Source organism: Pelobates fuscus, chromosome 8 (assembly GCF_036172605.1).
Source record: "Pelobates fuscus isolate aPelFus1 chromosome 8, aPelFus1.pri, whole genome shotgun sequence".
Classification (NCBI taxonomy): domain Eukaryota; kingdom Metazoa; phylum Chordata; class Amphibia; order Anura; family Pelobatidae; genus Pelobates; species Pelobates fuscus.
The window spans coordinates 160,181,060-160,204,432 of NC_086324.1; the positions used below are offsets into that span (position 1 = coordinate 160,181,060).

At 44.7% G+C, this 23,373-nt stretch overlaps 1 protein-coding gene across 1 annotated transcript in view; it reads right to left on the reverse strand.

The window, feature by feature from the left end:
* The window catches only part of LOC134571338 (dynein axonemal assembly factor 8-like), a 68,592-nt gene that overhangs the window by 24,746 nt on the left and 20,473 nt on the right, over positions 1 to 23,373 (reverse strand). Inside the window, exons 19-23 of the mRNA XM_063429540.1 lie at positions 9,181 to 9,492; positions 8,713 to 8,775; positions 8,526 to 8,579; positions 3,210 to 3,379; positions 2,062 to 2,257 (exon numbers count right to left, since the gene is read on the reverse strand). Coding sequence (XP_063285610.1) covers positions 2,062 to 2,257; positions 3,210 to 3,379; positions 8,526 to 8,579; positions 8,713 to 8,775; positions 9,181 to 9,492 — 795 coding nt within the window. The remainder of the gene's footprint in view (positions 1 to 2,061; positions 2,258 to 3,209; positions 3,380 to 8,525; positions 8,580 to 8,712; positions 8,776 to 9,180; positions 9,493 to 23,373) is intronic.

The following is a 23,373-nucleotide window of genomic DNA, read 5'->3' on the forward strand; positions in this document are numbered from 1 at the left end:
AAGAGAGGAACAGCCTTAGTTGCTAACTCCTGGCCAACACTCCCAGATCTGATCTGTCCTTTAGTCCTAAATTGTATAATAAAATGACAATGACAAATGAAGAAAGTAGCCCACACTCCTAGAACGTTCGTGAAAAACAAACGATGTAATGGAATGCAAGGTAGATGAACAGAATATCCTCTGAACCAAGTCAAACAAAAAATATATCTCTGATTTAAAGCTACAGATTATTTGTAGCATAAAGCTCTATATCTGCTACACACAATCATTTCTGAAAGTTCAAATGTAATAAATTTGATGTGAATCGCCAGGAAAAGATTGCCAAGCCAGAAAAACAAAAAACAAAAAAAAATGCCCTGAAACTGTGGCTAAAAATACCACAATTAATCCCTGTGATTGCGGATACATCTATTCCTATAGACACCCTCCCTCCACCTCCCCTGGTTCACTCTCTGTAATACTGCCCTCATCTCCACCTATAGCTGATCTGTGCATCTCCTTTGGTAAAGCTGATATAATAAATGCTCTTTGGCCTACATTTACTGAGCACGGAAAAATCCGTGCAGAAAAAAACCCTGTGCCATTGTATGGAATTGCGTGACGGAGTATAAAGAGTTCCTTAGATGCTCTGCTAACCAGGCTGTGAAGAATAACAGAATGTCTCTAAATGAAGTGAAAATGCATTAGATTACAGAAATAATGTCCCCTTTAAAGAACCTTTTTTGACACATGCAATGCAATGCCTGGGGAGAGATCTTCTATTAGCTTAATAACCATTTATTTTTTGTTTGATGACAAAGAAAGTGTGAGGCTGCCATGCCTGTGTGTAGAGGTTGCGCTTAAGATAGCTGTGCGCGATCGCAGTATGAGATGCGCACTATAGAAGAGACACGTGACATATATTAAGAGATAAATGATAGATTGCTGAGAGATTTCAACACAGAATAACAAAAGGACAAATAGTGAGGATAGCCATAAAAACTATCATTTGTTTGATCGATGTAAGTAACGAGCTCACATTTCACAGAGCTTTAAAAAGCTCCCTGGGTTATTTGGATAGAAGTAATGGATGAGGTTTTTTTTTTTTTACAGATGATACATAGCTATACACAGAAGTACAAAAACACCATTACGATAATGGTCCCAATAAAACATCAACAAAATAATCTGTTTTCTACTATAACCACTTCCTATAGCTCCCACTGCTTTCTACTATAATCACTCCCTAAAACCTCCCCCTGTTATCTACTATAACCACTCCCTATAATGCCTCCTACTTTCTACTATAACCACTCCCTATAACTCCCCCTGATTTTTGCTATAACCACTCCCTACAACTCCCCCTACTCTCTGATATAACTACTTCCTATAACTTCATACATTATGTAAAACTCATCATACTAAACTAAACATCCAAAAAAATAGGACCTCCATATTGAAGGGATTCTCCAGTGCCAGGAAAACAAACCCGTTTCTATGGCACTAGAGAATCCTACAGTGACCCCTTCAGCTACTTATCTGAATCCAGCGGCGATGTCCCTTGGCGCTGGGTCAGGCCCCGCACACGCTCCTCCCCCGCCGACGTCAGCCGGCGGGGGAGACCTAATGCGCATGCGTGGCAATGGCCGTGCGTCCATTAAACCTCCCCTTAGGAAAGCATTATTCAATGCTTTCCTATAGGGAAAATCTGACGGACCAAAAGTCTGTTACGAATCTGGAAGCTCCCCAAGTGGCTGTCTGTTAGACAGCCACAGAGGGCAGACTTAGAGCTGCAATGTAAACATTGCAGTACTCTGGAATTGCAATGGTTTACATTGCAGCACTACGTGCAAAAGGGACACAGCACCCAGACCCCCTCAATTAGCTGAAGTGGTCTGGGTGCATACAGTGTCCCTTTAACCTTTCCTAGCCATTTCGATAATGATAACCTATTCATATACCTCTACCCATAACCCAGAATCATAGGAACCCACTAACATTACATATATACACTACCACTGACTTAACCTTGAAGGTATGATTTAGATGTTTCACTAAGAATTTGATTTCCTGCTCACTAACCGTACATCCCATTCCGTACAGGACTGGTGCCATACTGTACTCTCCATAGAAACTGGTCTTCAGCTTTGCACAGCTCAGGATCCTCGGGCCCCAGTATATCCAGGAGTCTGAGTACGGCATTGTGTCTCTGTAGACAAAGCGCGAGGCATGGTCCAACGCAGAGGTAATCACAGTGAGCGTGAAATAGAGCTTTATCCTGGGGAAGGAGCAATACATATTTTCACTTGGTGCCATGTCCAAATTAATAATTAACACGAATAATGTGGTAAAGAGCAATTAAAGGCTAAAGCGATGTTTAAAAGGAAATGATGGTAGTTTTTGTCTGCTAAACTGTTTACATGACAAAACAGATGTCATCTGTGCATTAATGTAAATCTGCACCCTGCAGCTGTAAAACTAATATTTGTATTATTCGTTAGGTGTTCATTAGGTAACTTGTACAGGTCTTGTATCCACCCCCAGCATTTCCTGTTCTAACATCAGATTCTCAGCAAGAAAGGCTTGAAGCTCCCACTCAGAGAGGTGATTAGTGTAGCTAATGTGAACCAATCACAGGGTAGCATAATATGTAAAATTAACTACACCAATCACAGCTTGGCATGAAATGGCCAATAAAAATGCACAGTTCAATGATTGACAGATACCCTCAACCACAGTATATCAGAGAATGGGAGCCACTAATTGGATGACATCATACACAAAGCATGATGCTAAATCGGGAAGTAATGATGGAAAATGTGCAGATCTCCTTCAGTTCCCTAATGAACACTATTAGAATTAGATTTAAAACAGATCATTTTTTTTTAAATTTACATTAGTGCTGGACACCTTTTATTACGTCATGAAAAACAGCTTATTCAAGAGAACTGAAGGAGATGTGCAAAGTTTCACTTTAATAAATAGTCCCCGAAGATAAAACTTTTCTTATTGTAGTTTTTTTTACTGCAAATATTCGCGTATTTTATATAACCCACCAAAGTACCCAATGAAAGTCTACACAATGTAAGAAGATACAAATATGTGTAGTTTTCTCTTTTTGTAAAATTTCCAGCATTCTTTAAATTGATTTAAAAAAAAAAAAAAAGGCAATGGGATGTGGTTATCTGACTTCATAAGGGGCTTTGTAGGTTCCACCAGGATACCCTCACCTGCTTCACATTCTCAAAGAGGATTAATTCACAATCCTGAGGAGCAAGTGTCACTGGCTTCATTCCAACCAGTTGGAATTTCTGCTGTACAGCCTTTCGCAAAATCTTTCCAATGGCGTGGCTCCAAATCCCTGGCTTGAGGAGAAGAACCGTGTAGAGTAGTGGAGGACCTGCAAAAATTTGTAATCAACATAAAATTTTGAGTGTCCCGAGCTGAATGTTATGGCTGTAACATTTATGGAACCTGGAATAAGGCATGGTTAGCTTAATGTATGGATGCAACATGCAGACTGTAAATTTTAGGGTCATTAAAACACCTTTATAAAGGAAGATAAGACAGTGTTTTTGCTGCTATATCTCTAGTGCTTACAACTCGTATGATTTAAGGCAGGGGCAACTCAACCAGTCAATGAAGCGAGTACCACTGACAATAATGGTAATAATAACACAGATGACTTGGGACACACTTTAAAACTAGCAAAAGCTAAATGTATAATTCTTAATTAAATAATCTGCTGTTATAAGTGTGTAGTGCGGGGGCACCTCATTAAACTGTGCACCCAACGTAAGAAGGAGCAACGACGGCGCATGGAGCAGCTCATCAGACGAATCTTGGAACTAGAGGCAGCTCATAAGTCCACACAAACGGATAATGACTATGCAACTCTGCTGGAAGGCCGGAAGGCTCTTCGCGATATCCTACACCAGAAGCTCCAACATACTATCCGAAAGTCTCACCGATTTTTCTACGAATATTCCAATAAATGCGGCTGGCTCTTGGCATGCATGCTACAGAAGAAGCGACGGTTGTGCCACATCTCCAAACTTAAAACTAGGGAGCAGACGGTAACCCAACTCCCAGATAAAATTACTGAATCATTCCGGAAATACTACCACGCCCTTTACGATCTGCCCACGGAGACCTCTCCTGATTCCATCCACCGCAGAGAGCGACGGATCACGGACTACCTCCAAAAACACGTTACTAAAACACTGAGCCGAGACACAGCAGAAGCACTAGAGGCTCCCATCTCGATAGAGGAGCTCCAGGTGGCGTTGAAGGGCGCTAAACTTAATAAGGCTCCAGGCCCGGACGGACTGCCCATCAAATACATCAATTCGGAGAGGTGCTGCTCCCCAAACTATTAACAGGCCTTAACTCTCTCCTAGAAGGGGGAACGTTCCCGAGAGACTCTCTCATGGCAACAATAGCAGTACTACCCAAGGAAGGCAAAGACCCGGCCAATTGCGCCAGTTATAGACCGATATCGTTACTGAACGCTGACCTGAAGCTCTTTACGAAGGTTCTGGCTACACGAGTATGTGGGGTCCTCCCGGAGTTGGTGGACTCGGATCAAGTGGGCTTTATACCGGGAAGGGAAGCGAGAGACAATACCATACGCGCCCTTAATGTCATCCACGTGGCCACAAGTAAGGACCAGAAGCTCGTATTGCTCTCCACCGACGCAGAAAAAGCGTTCGATAGGGTAGATTGGCGATATATGATGGCAACGCTACAGGTGATGGGTTTTGGCCCCCAAATGAGAACATGGATATCCTCATTATATACGATCCCTACGGCCAGAATACGGGTCAATGGAGCTCTATCCGCGCCAATCCACATACATAATGGTACGAGGCAGGGCTGTCCGCTCTCCCCTCTCCTGTTTGCCCTCTCCCTGGAACCATTCCTGGGGCCGGTCAGACGGGACGGGGGAATAGAGGGATTCGCACTAAAGGGAACGATCCATAAGGTGGCAGCCTATGCCGGTGATATGCTATTCTTCATCAGCAACCCCCTGGTCTCCCTGCCAAACTTGCTGAGAGCCTTTGCAGAATATGGGCAGATATCCAACATGAAACTGAACACGGAAAAATCTGAAGCTATGCCCCTCTCCATGGCAGAAACGAATGTGACACACATGGAATCCCAATTCGCATTCTCGTGGTGCCTGACAAAGCTAAAGTACCTGGGGATTTGGCTCACCGCGGACCTCTCGCAACTCTACACCCACAACTTCTCCCCGATGATGCTCACACTGAAAAACAATCTAACAAGATGGTCTGGCCTGTGCGTGTCATGGTTTGGAAGGATGAACGCAACTAAGATGAACCTATTGCCGCGCGTACTATACCTCTTCCAAACCATACCGATAAATATACCCGCGACATTCTTCCGACACATGGATACAGCCATCTCTGACTTTATCTGGCAGTCCCGAGACCCCAGACTCAAACGAACGCTGCTACACCAACCGAAGGCCCAAGGGGGAGTGGGACTTCCCTCCCTGCTGACCTACTATCGAGCAACGCACCTGCTCCGCATAGTGGACTGGCATGTCCCAAGGACATGCAAGAAATGGATACTTATGGAGCGAGCTCAGGCGGAAGGGAATATACCGGCGACAATATGGTTGAGTGGTCATCTGAGGAGCCCGCGTACACGGACTCACCCATTTATCGGGGCGACGCTGAGAACCTGGAACCTCATTAGCACCAAATTCTCCCTAACCACGACACCCGGACCGCTGACTCCACTCACCTATAACCCTGAAATCGCAGGAGGACTCACGCCGCGGGACATCGGGACATTCGGGACAACGGATCAGCCACACATGCGACAATGGTGCACAAATGATGAGCTGAAACTGATACCGGAACTAATACAGGACAGAACCCCGACGGGCATAGAAAGACTACGCTACCTTCAGATTAAAGCTTACTACGTGTCACACAATGGTAGGCGCCTGTTCCACAGACCACTCACACAGTTCGAGGAAATCTGCCAAGCTAGAACACACATAGCCAGAGGCATCTCTATGATCTACGCACTACTCCAAGCTGCAGCCCGACCCGGGCCGGCAAGATATATGGCACGGTGGGAGGAAGCCACCGGCGTCCCTCTCACGGAACCACAGTGGATGAAAATCCATATACTAACACACCAAAGTGCAATGAGCTCCAAACAACAGGAACTTAATTACAAGCTACTGACTGGGTGGTACAGAACGCCCGAGAGGATACACAGAATGAATGCAGACGCACCCAACACCTGCTGGAGATGCGGAGAGGAGACTGGATCAGACATCCATATATGGTGGACATGTAGAAAAATAGCCCGGTTCTGGAGCCAAGTCCATGCCCAGATCAAAGCCATCCTAGACTCTGATCTCCAACTTCGACTGCTCCAGATGCTCCTCCACCACACGGAGATGCCCATATCGAGATATAAAAAGACACTCACGAAACACCTTTTAAATGCAGCCAAATTACTGATCCCAATCAACTGGCGGACTACACGGACACAAACCATCCAACAATGGATGGACAAGGTAGAGGACATACACGGGATGGAGACCCTCACAGCGACCATGAAAGGGACGGTAGACAAATACATGCAGACATGGACCCCGCGGATGGATTTTCTCTCGCGCAACGGGATGTGAGGGTGCCGGACCCTGGGTGCGGCCGGGGGGGAGGCGCGGCGGGCCCGGGGGGACGGGGGAACCCGCCATTCTCTTTTTTTTTTTTCTCTTCTTCTTCTCTCTTTCTCCTCTCTTCTGTGTCCACTCCCCCCCCCTCCTCTCTGCCCTTCTCCCCCTATATACGTTGAACCGGGTTGACGGAACCTGCACGGGAGAGAGGGCGGAGGGAAAAACCAAAGGCTTCTGAAACACAAAACAAACAAATTAGCGGTCAACCCAAAACACACTAACACCACAAGGGAGACCTATAGGCTGGTGATGGGAGGCAAAACGGATCCGATAGCCCACACAACCGAGAAGACAATTCTGGAAGAAATACACTGGACATGGACATGGGGGGGGGGGGAGGAGGGGAGAGGTACCCCTGGCATAGAGGACAGGAACAGACAGCCACAACCGAGAACGACAACTCGCCCCTATCCCACGACAAGGGACTACCCTACAATATACGACGTGAGCATTGGGGAAGCATAAACGCACACTCCTGGGCCCCGAGAAACACGTAGTAACAAAAGGTAACCCCATACTGCAGTAGCGCACAAAAGGGCCACACAGAAGAGGGGCGGGTGACTAGCTATCAAGCATGTGGATTAGAAAGTCTCATAAAACAAGATACGGCACTTACACAAAGATACAATAATTTCTCAAAACCAGCGGTGTAGGAGAAAGCAGCAAGCCTCGAAGAAAATGATACTGAATAGCTACACAATGTATAAATGGCATAGCAATAGCACTTCAACAATGTTAGCTAGACATGTCTAGAAATGTGCACATGAGAAGTTATTTGTTTCACCATACCATTTTGACCAAATGGCTTTGCAACTGACAAACACAAGACCGTGTACGACTACTTAAATATGAAAATAAAAATAAAGATTGTCAAAAAGGGAGGGGAAGAAAACTAACAGGGACGCAGGCTTTGATACATTACCGTAACCCAAGCGATCATTGTATGTTTCACCGATGTCTCTACCCTTGTTTAGTACGCATGTCTGTAACCAATCTGCTTACCCTATATGTACACTTTATTACTTGTAATCACTGTACTAAAACCTTTCAATAAAAATAAGATTGTAAAAAATTTTTTTATTATGGTCTGTACATGATTTGCCACTCTGACATGTTCAAATATTTATTAAAATGATGTAGGGTATCCAGGCTAGGCATGGTATTAATGCACTAGGACCTGCATTTTGCAGGAAGTGGGTAATAGAAGGTGTTGGTGAAGAAAAGATCATGGCTCAGTTGAAATCAAATCTGTATTCCGATTGGTTTCCTGGCATCAACAAATCAGAATACAGAAAAAAAGCTCAAAGTATGGTTAACGAACAGAAAATATGTGGATAAGAATAAACAAAGAGAATGGTGTGTTGGTTCCAACATGGATGTCGGTTTACAAATTCATTGTCCAAGGTTATATCTCGGGATTCAGATAATTTTCAGAAATAAATTTAAAAAAAGGGAGTAGACTAATGGAAGTCACCTGTCTACTATAAACAGACAAGTTCAATAACATTTAAATATTTATTTGAGCTTCTCTGGACGTTCTCTCTCATATAAACTAGAGATAATTCTCAACATTACGATTTCTATAACCCTTGTGTAACCCTAGACTAACGATGCCTCAAAAAGAAACCAGTCCACCAGATTCAAGCGCCTTATGTCCACCTGCTGCTTTTAGACAAGTGATGAAAAAAGATGGAAAGTTAAATCCAGCTGCAACTAGTGACTGTCCAGTCTTGTAGAACATCTTGTAGAACAAGATGTCGGAGTTTTTACAGAACCAACAGGAAATCTCAGGATTATTAAATCTAGGGAGGTGTGGTCTTACCTGACAGCATGTACGTGAATATGGACTCAGTCTGCCACTTGTGATCTTCTGCACCTACCAAAGGCACGAAAGAAAATATTGAACACATGGATGCAGTATCGTGCATTTTAACCCATGACTTGAAAAAAACAAATGGGATATTATCAGCAAAATAATGTGACTGTAGTTGTCTGTCACTCATTCTCACCTCCAGACCTGCAGCTCATTGATGGTGGTGCAATGTATTTCAGGATGCTGCGGCTCTCTGGATCTAAAGGTAATAATAAAAAAAAAACACAGTGTTATTACAGATTACCTATGTATATATGGTCCATAGCAGTGGACGTTAGTACTATTAACTCTGAGGAAGATGACAGTAGTATCCAATCCACATGCAGAACAACATTGACTTCAATGTGAGACAAATATATCACCGGAAAACTTCTAGCATTCCTTCCGAGAGGTTGAAGAACTAGGTAATCTGAAGCACCTCTAAGGGAAAGTTACCGATCCTCAGTAAAACTTACACCACATACTGGTATATGCCAATTGGATGCAAAAACACTCAATATTAGTGTTGTAACGTACCCCTTATAAATGGTGTCTCCAGATGTCAAACTACTTTAAGGAACTAGAATTTGGTAACTAAAAACTTACTTCAAAAAGCAATACTTACCAGAAATCAGTTCTTTTTCCATGAAGATTAGGGCTGCCTGACGGAAGGCAATTTCTGGAGTGGCAGACATGATGAGTTGGGGTAGTTTTTTATCTGTCATGGATGACAGTTCTCGGATGGCGTGTTCTAGTGTAGTAAAGGCATAGACTCGGCGTAGGGCACACAGGAGAGCTGGGTTAGAAGTCAGCTGCTCCACACTTTTCTGCCAGGGGCGGTCTCCCACCTCATAAGGAGTGATTTCTTTGGCTTGTAGTCGACTCAAGCGGGGCAACCACTTCAGACCAAGAACTTCAAACTGGTGAAACTTAGATTCTGCAATAAAGATTAAACGTTTAGTACTTTGTCCTGTCTAAAAAGACACCATCACTCCCTAAGATTTATAATACTTAAAAATATGTTTGTGGGGGCGGCGCCTGACTTCCGGTACGGATGGCCGCACACTGAAAGAGCTCCGTACCACAGGGCCCTAATTCAGCTAACTTTAGCACGCACAACCGCCCGAAAACAACCAAGACTTACCCCTCTACTCCCCCAAAGCACACTCCAACCCCAGGATGGGAAGAAAAACGAGAACCGACCCGATGGTAACGCCGATATTCCGAAACAGCGCCGACAAAGGCCGCACAGGCGCAGAGGATCGGCGGGAAACTGATTCTGAGTCCGAGACAAGCGAGGCGGAAAAAGGTACTGAAGACCTCACCCCAATCACCAAAGGGGACCTGAAGGGACTTTTAAGGGACATTAACACCAACATGGCTGCAGAATTAGCCAGACACATGGCTCCCATTAGAGAAGGCCTTGAAGACCTAACCAGACGCACTCTAGCAGTTGAAGACAAAATGGAGGACATCTCCACGACGACTAGCAGACATGACACAGCTATACAAGACCTCCAAGCACAGGTACAAGCCCTTGAGAGCGCGCAAGAGGACCTAAACAATAGGTCGCGCAGAAATAATGTCAGGATCAGGGGGCTCCCTGAATCCATCGCCCCTGACACCCTAAACACCACCCTCAGAGAAACATTCAGCGGAATGCTCCCCGAGGCCCCCCCGGCTGAACTCATCATCGACAGGGCGCACAGAGCTCTCAGAGCCCAGCCTCCATCGAACACACAGCCTAGAGATGTCATTGTCCGACTCCATTATTTCCACGTGAAAGAAGCACTGATGAGGGCCGCACGAGACTCCCCAGTCCACATAGACGGACACCAGGTTCAATTATTCCAAGACCTGGCCCCCAGCACGCTTTTCAAAAGGAAGGCCCTCAGACCCCTGACTCAAGCTCTCACGAGACATAACCTCAGGTACGCATGGGGGCACCCCTTTAAGCTAATGGTCCGCAAAGGAGACAGGACCTACACTCTCCACGACGCAGCGGACGCCGAAGACTTTGCGGCCCAACTAGGCCTACCTCGCTTAGAACCGGACCCAGACAGACAACGAGAACAAAGAGAACAACCAACCACTGCAAGAAGAAACTGGCAGCCCCAACAGAGGGGTCGCAGACCCTCCAGAAGAGACCAGCCCCAGCATTAATCCCGGGCTCCGTCACCTGCCTTCCACCCGGCCGCCTAGCCGACCAACCAGGAACTACCCCATTTGCAATTACCCCTCACACTCCTAAACAAACTCCACTTGCTAACCCCAAAGCGGCAAGACAACGCATCACCCCGAACAAAGACCCTGAAGACATGGACATGAGCTGAACAATCAGACTAGCACATAATACACTGGCAACTAACTCATCACCGGCACGTAAGGACTTACCCCCATTACCCCACTACCTACATCCCTCCTCTACAGACAACCACCTATGGGACACTAACCATCGACATGACCACCGGCAACTAGACCACCAGCTACCACGCCACAGCGGACGGGAGAACTAAACCCGGGGGCCGCACACCCACCAAGGCCCACGAACTTTCTCCACCAGCTCCATAAAACCGGGACATTGCCTTACTTAGCCCACCCAACACTCACGAAACTGCTCATATCTATGCACGGGAAGGAGAAAGGGAAAAGGGGAAAGGGGGATAACACATTGGTCTGACATGGACCGAAGCCACAGCCTCACATTCACCACTAGGGAGGCCCCAAACCAAGGATGGGCCCTCACAAACCAGAAATGCCACCATGACAAGGACGCAGAGACAGGGAACAACCCACCCCGACCCCAGGGAAGCCACACATACCACGACCCAAGGACCCCCCGAGCTTAGATATCAGCTCTGCATTCCCCCTACTAAATACCCCCATAGGCCCACATCACCACCAATCAGCAGCCCACAGACCCTCTCACGAGGGACCGAACCCAACAGACATGACGAGGGGACCTGAGGCAAACTCTAAAAATCTCATAACCTACCATTCCATGTATGACACCTTTAACGTTTGAAATGTTTTGTTCCCACGAAGGGGGAGGAAGGGGACGACCCAGATGGACAAACGACAGACCAGACGGGCAGGAGTACCCAGAGAGGCCCCACGGAGACCTTCACTGCGGACGACACACCTACTAACTCCACCACACCACCACCGAGAATAACCCGACTGTACCTCCTACGGAACGTTGGACGACACTCCCCACCGCCTGCTGGCCTAAACTGTAAGTCCAGCAGCAACACACACACACACGCACTCGAACCCGGCTGGTCCGGGTTGCAGGGCCCCACGCCCCTCCGAAACCCCCAAAACCCCCCTACCCCACCTCAACACCAACCTAATCACCCACTCCCAAAGGGACACCTCGCACACACAACCACGCAACATGCCAACCCACCTCAAATGCACTTCCATCAACGCAAAGGGCCTCAACTCACCCAAAAAACGGCACGCACTACTAAGATGGGCCCAGAGACAACAAGCCGACATCCTCCTAGTCCAGGAGACCCACTTCACCACACTCAAACACTTCCCCCTCACGAACCGGACATACAAAACTAGCTTCCTAGCCAACTCTCCAACGCCCAAAACCAAAGGGGTAGCCATTATCTTAAGAGGCACATGCCCCCTAACAGATATAACCGCACACCCTGACCCCTCAGGCTAATTCCTCACAATAACAGGGAGAATAGGCACCAACCATTACTCCTTTTGCTCCATATACGCGCCTACCCAACCAGGTCGCGGATTGACCATTTTCTGATCTCCCTCAACGTCCTATCTCAGACAAAATCCACGAGCATAGGTACGATATCATGGTCAGACCATGCCGACATCAACCTAACACTGTGTATCGCAGACATCACACGCCTATGGACGTGGAAATTAAATCCCATACTATTACATGACCTCCCCATCACGGACACCATCTCCAAAGACCTATCAGACTACTTTGAACTAAACTCAAACCCAGCAGAAACGTCCCCCACGACCCTATGGACGGCGCACAAAGCGGTCATCAGGGGCAGACTCATAAGCTTAGCCTCAGCCCGTAAAAAACGTAGAACACAACAGATCACAGACGCAATAGCGGAGATACACCGCCTCGAAGCCATACACAAAGGGACCAGAGACAGCAACACCCTAGATCAATTGACCGAAGCCCGAACCCTACTAAAACGCCTCACCATGGAGGACACCGCGAAAGCCCTCCAGTGGCTCAAACAAAAATACTATGAAAAAAGCAATAAAGCTGACACCATGCTGGCAAGACGCCTAAAACGCCGCATTGAGGCCAACAAAATCACAAGCATACGCGACCCAGACCAAAACATGTGCACCCAACCTGACCAGATAGGCTCCATATTCCAAACTTACTACCAACAACTCTACAACCATACGGCACCACAAGGAGACCCCACGCAAGACGTCTCAACTCTTACACAGACATTCCTGAACACACTTAAGCTCCCAAAGCTAACCACAGAGATTAGCCAAACACTAACAGACGACGTAACAGAGGAAGAGATGACTTTGGCCCTCCGCGCATTTCAGCCCAATAAAAGCCCAGGCCCTGACGGATTCGGGGCAATATATTACAAAACCTTTAGCCACCTCCTACTCAAACACCTTTGCCCGGTATTCAATGCCATGCTACGCGGCGAGAAGCTGCCGACAGACATGGTAGCAGCAAACATTTGCCTCCTCCCAAAACCAGGCAAGACACTAGACGAACCAGGACATTACCGACCCATATCCCTCCTAAACGTAGACCTTAAAATCCTTACAAAAGTCATGACCAACCGCATAAACCCCCTACTACAAGCCCTAATCCATCCCGACCAAGTGGGCTTCATCCCCCACAGACAAGCAGCAGACAATACCAGAAGGGCCATAGACCTCATATGGTACACCACTCACAAACACCCCCCCACGGCAATAATTTCCCTAGACGCCGAGAAGGCATTTGACCGCCTCCTATGGCCCTTCCTCTACCAGACCCTAACCCACTTTGGATTCCCCACACAATTCATCTCATTCCTAGAAGCAGCCTACGCACACTCACAGGGCTCCCTCCTCCTCCCTAGCATTGCCCCCCCCACATTCACCATCTCTAACGGGACGAGACAGGGATGCCCACTATCACCTATACTATTTGCCCTATCACTAGAACCCTTACTTGAAGCAATACGATCTGACTCAGACATAACAGGAATCACCATCAGAGACCAGACCTACAAGGCATCCGCCTATGCGGACGACATCCTCCTTACCCTTACAAACCCAATCACCTCCATCAGCCACCTAATGACACTGATCCACTCCTACTCTCACATATCCGGCTACAAACTGAACATCACAAAATCCGACCTAATGCCGATACACATATCCCCACACAAACTAGCTAACATCAAGGACCACTTCCCATTATGCATCCGCCCAACGGCCATCGACTACCTAGGCATAAAGCTCACCGCCGACATCTCCACCATATATCAAACAAACTACACACCCATACTTGAACGGGCACACGCAGACCTGCAGACATGGGCCCCACTAGGGATCTCGTGGCTAGGCCGAGTTGCCTCAATCAAAATGAACCTCCTACCACGGTTGCTGTACATCTTCCAGACACTACCCATAGCAGTCCGAATAGCAGACATAAAATCTTTACAGAAAGCGGTTAACAATTTCATATGGAACCACCGCAGGCCCAGAGTAAGGCGTGAAACACTATACGTCCCTAAGCGATCAGGCGGCCTTGGATTACCCAACTTCATGCATTACCTATACGCTGCCCACTTATCCCAAATCCAAATGTGGCATCTCCCGCCCATGGAAAAAAGGTGGGTGGACATTGAACACTCAATCTTTGGACATGACCACCCCTCCCAATACATGTGGACCCCCAGACAACACCGACCACTGCCCCCCCAACCGCACCCACCATAACACACTCACTCGACCTCTGGGACAAAGTACACCTGAAATACGATCTCTCCTCGGAACTCTCCCCAATGACTCTCCGGAACAAACTCTTCCCCCCGGGAATCACAGCCCAACACTTCGCCCAATTCGAGAGGAGAGGAATTGCCAGACTAAGCCACCTATACACGAACAACCAGCCCATTACCTACGAGAACTTACCCGAACCCACCACACTCACAACGTTTGACTACTTCCGCTTCATTCAACTCCGCAGCCTGGCAGCCACACCCTGCATCCAACAAGCAGGCAAATCCCAGCCCACTAAGTTCGAACGAGACTGCACCACAGCCCCGACCAGAAAGGGACAAATTTCTGACATATTCCTTTCAATAGCAACCCACACGACCCACATCAACCTCCCATACATCAGGGCCTGGGAGACAGACCTAGGCGCACCAGCAGACACAGGAGATTGGGCCGAAATTTGGGAAGCCACAGCATCACTAACGATATGTGTAACATTCAAAGAACAGGCCTATAAAATGCTGTTCCGCTGGTACCTCACCCCCCAGAGGCTAGCATGCATGCACAGACTACCCACGAACCAGTGTTGGAAGCAATGTGGAGAAACAGGCACTTTCCTCCATTGTTGGTGGACGTGCCCAAAACTCCAACCCCTTTGGCACTCCGTAGGAGCAATCCTCACCAGAGTCCTGAATAACCCATGCCCCCTAGACCCATGGACCATGCTCCTATCCAAACCAATGGACACATTCACGAGAGCCGAAAACAAATTGATAGCAAGAGTGGCCCTAGCCACACGTAGAGCAATTGGCGAAGTATGGTCCACAACCACAACACCCAACCAACAAACAATACTTCGGAAAATTCAAGATCACATAGACATGGATAGGCTCACTGCCCAAATCCACGAAAACACCAAACAGTTCCACAAAACATGGGACCCTTGGCTCATGGCCGACACATCTTTACCCTGGTAAGACAACACACACCACAATTCATTATCAGCAGAACATGAACCACGACTCTCACCTAATCTAAGCACAAGCCCACCAGCACTACCTGAGACACACATCGAAGTGTACCCACCCCCCACCTACCCTCCCCCCCCCCCGGGGGGGCCGTGGGACCCTGCAAAAGAACACTCACTCTCCACCGACAACCTGACCCCGCCTGACCGACGACCCTCCCTCCACAGTCCAGACGAGGACACCCACCCACACACCCTGACAGACGTACCCACCAGTCGCACCCCTCCTGTAAACACAGGAACACTCACGACGCAACCACCACACCTACACTGACGCGGTACCCCACCCCACGAGACAACTACTACTTATCCCGAGGACCATCCTGACAGGTAGACGGAAGGGGCCATACACGGCCAAAACAACTCGGAAAGAAGCTACACCAACAACGAAATTAAGACTATATAATGTATGTATGCTGATCCGATACTTGCTGTTACAATGCTTGGACCCTCCAACCTCCCCCCCCCCCTTTTTTCATTCTGTACCCCTACCCTTGAACACCAAAATCCTACAAATAAAGAATTTAAAAAAAATATATATATATATATATATGTTTGTGAGGTCTGAACAAAAATGTAACGTATAAATCTATACTGCCATTGTATCGTACAGTGATGTCCATTTAAAAAAAAACAAAGAACATTTAAAAGAAATGAGCACCACATGACAAAAAGGTTAGAGCGGATCTGTCACCTTTGGGGGTGACATCTTCAATTAGGATCCGATGTCCACAGGGTGCAGTGAACGGTAGGTGTACTTATCTAATGCTCGACCTCCATCTTTTTCAGGGGGACCCTCTCCAGGTCCTGGACTCCTGGTGCTTCAACTTCCAGGAGCTTCATCAGTGCTGTATCTTACATATGTACAAAAGTACATCACTGAGGAGATCGCAATAAACAAGATGGTGCCTGAATCTGGGATTGGACATAAATTGACGGTGGAGTCAATCAAAGGCTTTTGTCAATCAAAGGCTTGGCCATAAGACAAAGTTGTCTCTGCTTTGTCTTATGGTATCTTTGGATTGCGTTGGGATTTCCATCCGATTCACAATCAGGATTTTATAAACATTATATCTTTATGAAATACTCAGAAGTGACAGAGCCACTTTAATACAAGTTATAGGTGATTTTCAATGTTTTGTTCAATACCGTACATTTCCAGAGAACTCATGGCTCCCATTCAGTTGTAATTGGTTATTAAATATCAAGTATTAAAACTGTATGTATACATTGTGCTAGTACAATTCGCAGCAAACCAAAGATGAAAACGAATGCTTGCATTCATTGTTGCTCTCTGTTGGGAAATTCAATAAAACTTCTGAGCTCCCACAATGCTGTGTGTGGCAACCCATAATGCCTATCTCATGGCCGTGTTCTTAGAATTATGGGATGCTGCATTTTGGCATAGTTAGTTTTATTCATGCGTGCAGACATCCACAGCATGACCTATATATTTATTTTTCCTATAAATCTGGCAACTAATGGACATGCAAAATATGACCAGGGTATCATGGGTGCATTTTACCCGCTTCATGGCAGATGACGTATCAAGACACAATTACAAAGAACATTCCTAATAACTTGCCGTGAAGGGGTTTAAACTACCAGGGGTTTCCAGGTATGCATTAACAGCTCACCACTATTTAAAGCACTACGTTTCTCATTTGCTCCCACTCAGGCCAATTCAGGATGATTGGTCTAACGAAAAGCATGCAGGTGTGTTCCTTGGTCTCCAAACAATGTTACCGACAGGGAAATCCATGGAGAAAGGAGTTTTATTTATGGAATTTCCCTAAAATAGCCATCTCTCGGATTGGATGTGCTGACAGAATGGCCTCAGGCTCTCTGTACCCATTAAGGAGGGTGAGCCGATGGGAGCCCAGGGCTAAGAGCCAAATCTCTCAGAGTTTGCAGTATAAATATGAAGTTAGGGAAAGAACAAATGTCGTCAGACTCTTACAGACACAGAACTAAGGAAAACACATTTAACTGTTGTAGGACAAGTGCTTACTACTTTGAGTCAAATAAATCCCTCAGTAGCAACGTATTCTTACTACTTTGTCAACAGATCGTCAAATAAATCCCTCGGTAGCAAAGCATTCTTACTTCTTTGTTATCAGAGAGTCAAATAAATCCCTCGTTAACAATGCATTCTTACTACTTTGTCATCAGACAGTGAAAAAAATCCCTCAGTAACAACGCATTCTTACTAGTTTGTCATCAGAGAGTCAAATAAATCCCTTGGTAGGAAAACACATTCATACTACTTGGTCATCGGAGAGTCAAATAAATCTCTCGGTAGCAAAGCAGATTCTTACTACTTTGTTATCAGAGAGTCAAATAAATCCCTTGGTAGCAAAATATATTCTTACTACTCTGTCATCAGAGAGTCAAATAAATCCCTCGGTAGCAACGTATTCTAACTGCTATGACACAAATAAATCCAAAAGTAGCAACGCATTGCATACTGATTTGCCATCAATGATTCAAATATCTTGCCAGCAGTGCACTGGATACTGCTTTGTCACCAGAGAAATAAATCTCTCAGTATCAACACTTGCTGCTTTGTTATATAAAGGACCCACACATCCTTCAATGTACTGCTCTTTTCATCTTGCTGTTAAAGGGTTACTCCAACTACCATGACCACTTCTGATTCTAGAAGACACGGTAAGAGTTTGTATTCCGGACAGTCAAATGTCAATTCTGTGCAAAAAAATACATCCGTCATCAGCTCACACTGCACACTGACAGAGTCTGCAAGGAGAAGTGTTTGTCTCCCCTCAATTCTTCCTAAAGTTAATACAAATACAAAAAGATAAGTCCTGCGCTCACTCCCATCACTACTGGGCCGGCAGCAATGACTACAGTACACATCAGCCCCAACATATAGTAAAAACCAAAAAAAAAGAAAAAGTTACCTGCGCTCTCTCCTTAATCCCTATGTATATTTAGACAAATGGAGGCCATTTACTTGCTCCAATGGCCATTGGAGGGAATGCCCACCTGCCAACGTCAAGGCAGACCCCCTTAAGCGGGTCCTAACACTGACCCTTTAGCCTGCTTCCTTGAGCTTCTGGTAATTAGGCCTTCCTCTCCTCCCACTTATTAATTTTTTCCCTCACTTTCCCTCACTTGATCCCTCACTTTCCCTTGATGGTTTAGAGCAAGCACATACGATTATAGCCAGTTGACCAGTCCAATTAAATGTGGTGGAGCTTCACCTGGTGCTGGATATTGGCTACGTTATTTTAAAGCATTACTTTATTGTGTATGTGTGTGGTGGTGGAGGGTGGGAGGGAAGAGCTGGCTAGAGTTTTTACTGTGGGATACTGTGATACTATTGTACAATGTTTTATTGCTGTGGAGTTCTGTGATACACTTATAAACACTCCCCATGACTGTGAGTTGTATTGTTGTGGAGCTCTGTGATACACGTACAATCATACACTCCGTGATACACTCATGCATTCGTCAAATTACTGTGAGTTGTATTGCTGTGGATCTCTGCGATATACCATCCACTTTGTATCATACAGTGAGTTTTTTTGACACGGGTCAACTTAATACACCTATACACCCCAAACATTCCAACCTGCTAAAAAGGGACATATGCCTCAATTTAATATTTTTGGATAAGCCTTTCAAATAATGTATTTTTTTTTATTTTTTTAAATGTACATTCAAACATATAATATATACAATATATCAATAAAAAAAAAATCAAATACCCTTTTTTTTTTCTAAATAATAAATCATTTAAAAAACCTAGCCAAAAATATAAAATCGGGGCCATAGTTAGAAAGTAGGACAAGGTTTACCAAAGAGACAGAGCCAGTATTCCAAAGCAGGACATTAGACAGACATAAAATAAAGGCGATAACAAGAGATAGAAAATGCATTATAGCTAAGTTATGAAATGAGATATGGATACCCACGCAATAATTGTCATTGTCTAGTTTGTGCACTCCAGGAGATAAGTATCTAACCTTTACTGTGATAGAGAACGAGGCACATGAGCAAAATTGAGGGGGTTGGAGGGGACACCATGATGAGAAGGTTTCACAGTCACTGGAGACACATTAGTGGACAACAGGAGTCTCTGTATCTGGGGCATCCCTACAGCTGTGGCTTTGAAAATCTCTAAAGTCAGGAGTCTGTGTAATATACAGATGTGCTTATGTCTGCAGGAAAATCCATGGCTGTATCACGAGGTCTGTTTATGCCAGATCCTCAGCCTCATGAGACCTGACTTGCCGGCTACACGTTTCTTACAGAAGAACAATGTTCTGCTGACTTATTGCTACGGGAACACTGTGTTTTTTTTCATTTTCTCGTTGCAAAAAGCGGAGTTTCTCAACACTCGATGTCCCTCACCCAATTCCCTTTACTTAGATCTGAAATTAATGCATTAAGCCGTTAGCCTAAAATATAATTAATTTCCCTGTGACCTGCAAGTGTTTAGCAAATCCAAGCAGTTTCTTTTTTGAAGTTCCAAACCAAATACTAAGAGCAGCTGTCGTTTATTTTACAGGGTGTCACTTTTAAAAGACCCTTTCACCTATACATTGTGCTAGCCAAATGACTTACATTGAAGAAATAATAATTAATTTCACTATACATGTTTTGACCTTTGTAGACTATGGCATAGGAGTAAAGGTTACAGCAGGTATAGAGGTCAGGAGTGGCTCTAAGTTACAGGACATTGTACAACACCTAATACACAGCTGAGCACTAGGAATTGTGGGATGCCTCTTGCATCCTATAGAAGTAAGGCAGTTGCACACAAACACCACAACCAGCAAACCCAGGACAACATGTTGGAGAAGGAAGACACAATCAACACAAATATATGTTTTAATCCTATCCTAGTTCACAAGAAATCCTAATGGTCAAAAATCATGACTTTCCTGATATTCTTCCAATAAGGCTATTGGTGATTTTTTTTTTTAAAAGTCAGTGCTGAACAAAAGGTGGACGGAAAAAAAAAACATACAAGCAAATTTCATGACACAAGAGGTAGCGAGGGACATGCTCTAAAGAGCTTACAATCTACAGGTGGTGGGATAAAAATCACACAAAATGAAAATGCACACACCTGCCAAGGCGGTGAGCTTCACGTTGCTTATAGTATGCCTTTCTTCCTGTTAGAGGAGAGGGGGGAAGTGGGTGGAGCTATGATGAAAGAGTTTTTTATTTATTTATTTGATATTGCATGGGGCATTATCGTGAAGATCGTTTACATCAATTATGAGAGTTCGATACTCGTGCATTATAGAGACTCCTGCAGATTGAATGCAGTTAAACGATCTTTCCCATTAGCTATACATTGACAGGTAGAAATAATGGGACTACATGCCTGATAAATAGCGAATAAAATATTTATTCTTAAACTTACTGTGTGTTAACCAATTACCATGAGCAGAAATCCCATTTAGCAAATTCTGTTGTAAAAGATCATGGAAACACATCTACGCTTCCTTGTAGCTCTGCTTCTTAATACCATCTTTACATTGCTCATCGGAGCAGATAGAAACCTCAAAACATTTTGTTGCTACTTCGAAACGGTCCAACAGATCTACTCTATCGACCTCCAGTAATGCATTTTCACTTACCTGCCTCTTGCATCGGGAGTGTTTAGATCAGTCATGCCTAACATTGGTAAGCCAGATGTCTGTGGACTACAATTCCCACAATGCTAAACCAGGTTAAGGAGTTCTAACGTTAACCTTCAAAGTCTGAGATTGCAAATCTTCTGAATTTACTATAAAAAAAAATCGCTGCCTGCCACTGTACCTTGATACTCATTACTGACTGTATATAATGCCACATCATTTATTATCACAATGTAAATAATACATAATAAATCATATCTCTGCATCCAAGCGTTTGTCACGTGAATTGAGCAGCTCACAAAACATACTGAAATCATGACTTTATTTTCTAAAATTATTTCTTTTTTCTTCCTATGTGTTGTGTCTGTGTTTTTTTGTGTAATAGATAAAAGGGCTGTATAACTACATGTGTGTCTTTGCCTGATAATCTAAAGTGGAAAGGTTGTCTTAAAATGCTTAGCACCCCCCCCTCCTTCCCCCCCTTCTTTTCTCGAATGAAACGATGATCTTTTTTAATGTATAATTAGCTTTATATTAAGGATATTGCTAAAATAACAAAAAAAATACATTTTAGATTATTCTTCGACCCTCTATAATTAAAATCCCTCTATACAAATATAGCCCACCTACAAGTTAGAACTGTGCGAGCGTCTGTGTATTTTTACGGAATCCTTTGGCATTTTATTACAATGCTTGTGTATTCTGTCAATGGCTCACCAGCAAATTAGAAGAAAAAAAAAGGAAAATGTAATTTGTCACTTTCTAACATGCTGACACTGATACACAATGACAAAAAAAAAAGATGATGTCAATTAAGGGATTCTAAAATTATAGTGTATGCTGCCACCCAGTGATACGTTTAGGAACTGCAAGCCCAGATATTTGTTAAAATAAACATCAAAAAACCAATAAAAAAAAACACATTTAAACAACAAAGGCTAGTTGTATGCTGTGGCTTGCTATATTTTGGCACTGTAGCTGTTGTGGACTGCTTTTTCCATGGTATATAACAGCTCTTTGGTGGTGTACACCCCTGCACTATGGCATCCCAGGTAGAAAGGTGAATGTTTTATTGACTGCTGTAATCTGCTTATCATTGGTCTTCCATACTCCCATCATGCCCTGTTACTCCTCCTCTCTGCCATTCCTTACAATTGTTTCCTATAAGATTTAGGGTTCACATTCAAATTCCAATCCTCACTTATACATCACTTCATAACACTGCACTATCTACGTATCTACGTAATTAGAGGGGCAAAGGTTTCAAAATAATATCAGGAAGTATTACTTTACTGAGAGGGTAGTGGATGCATGGAATAGCCTTCCAGCTGAAGTGGTAGAGGTTAACACAGTAAAGGAGTGCATGCATGGGATAGGCATAAGGCTATCCTAGCTATAAGATAAGGCCAGGGACTAATGAAAGTATTTAGAAAATTGGGCAGACTAGATGGGCCGAATGGTTCTTATCTGCCGTCACATTCTATGTTTCTAAGTTTGTATGTATGGTCACAAATAAAAATACCCACACCTCCGACTCCCAGCTACAAGACTTCTCTAGGGCTGCAGCGTACATACAGAATGCCCTTCCGCACTCCATTACAACACCTAGAGACTCCATTCCTTTAAAAACATCACATCTACACTACATCAATTCATACCTAAATGAAGAAGGCATATCCGGCCTCAAACTCACTAACCTGCTTCACTTCCTCTGCTGCAACTGCATCATGTAACAATCAAGATCTCATTTTATTGTAAACTCTTTTTGCAACCATGTTTTACTTTGTATGGAATACATTGTACCATTTGTATAGTTATACACTCCCCTTAGATTGTAAGCTTCTTCAACCAGCTTCTGTTCGTGTACATCTGACTTGTCTTGTTGTACAGCGCTACAGAATATGTTGCTGCAATAATAGTAATGATGATGATTGATTCACCAAATGCATAAGGAGGGTTAGGAAGCACAAGCGGATGCCCAAATCTGCTTTGGAAGTTATCATGGTAAAGGCTAATCCATGCTTTCAGGTAGACACATCTCTTAATGTATGTAACAGTTTATCTGCAACTCAAAGCTCCCCTCGAGCTCTCTGAGACAATACATTTAGAGTTGGAAAACTAAAACAACAACAAGCTGGAGAATGAGGTCGTGGCACATGGCCTTCGATAGATTATAGTAATAATGACATCACATAAAGGAAACGTTATAACA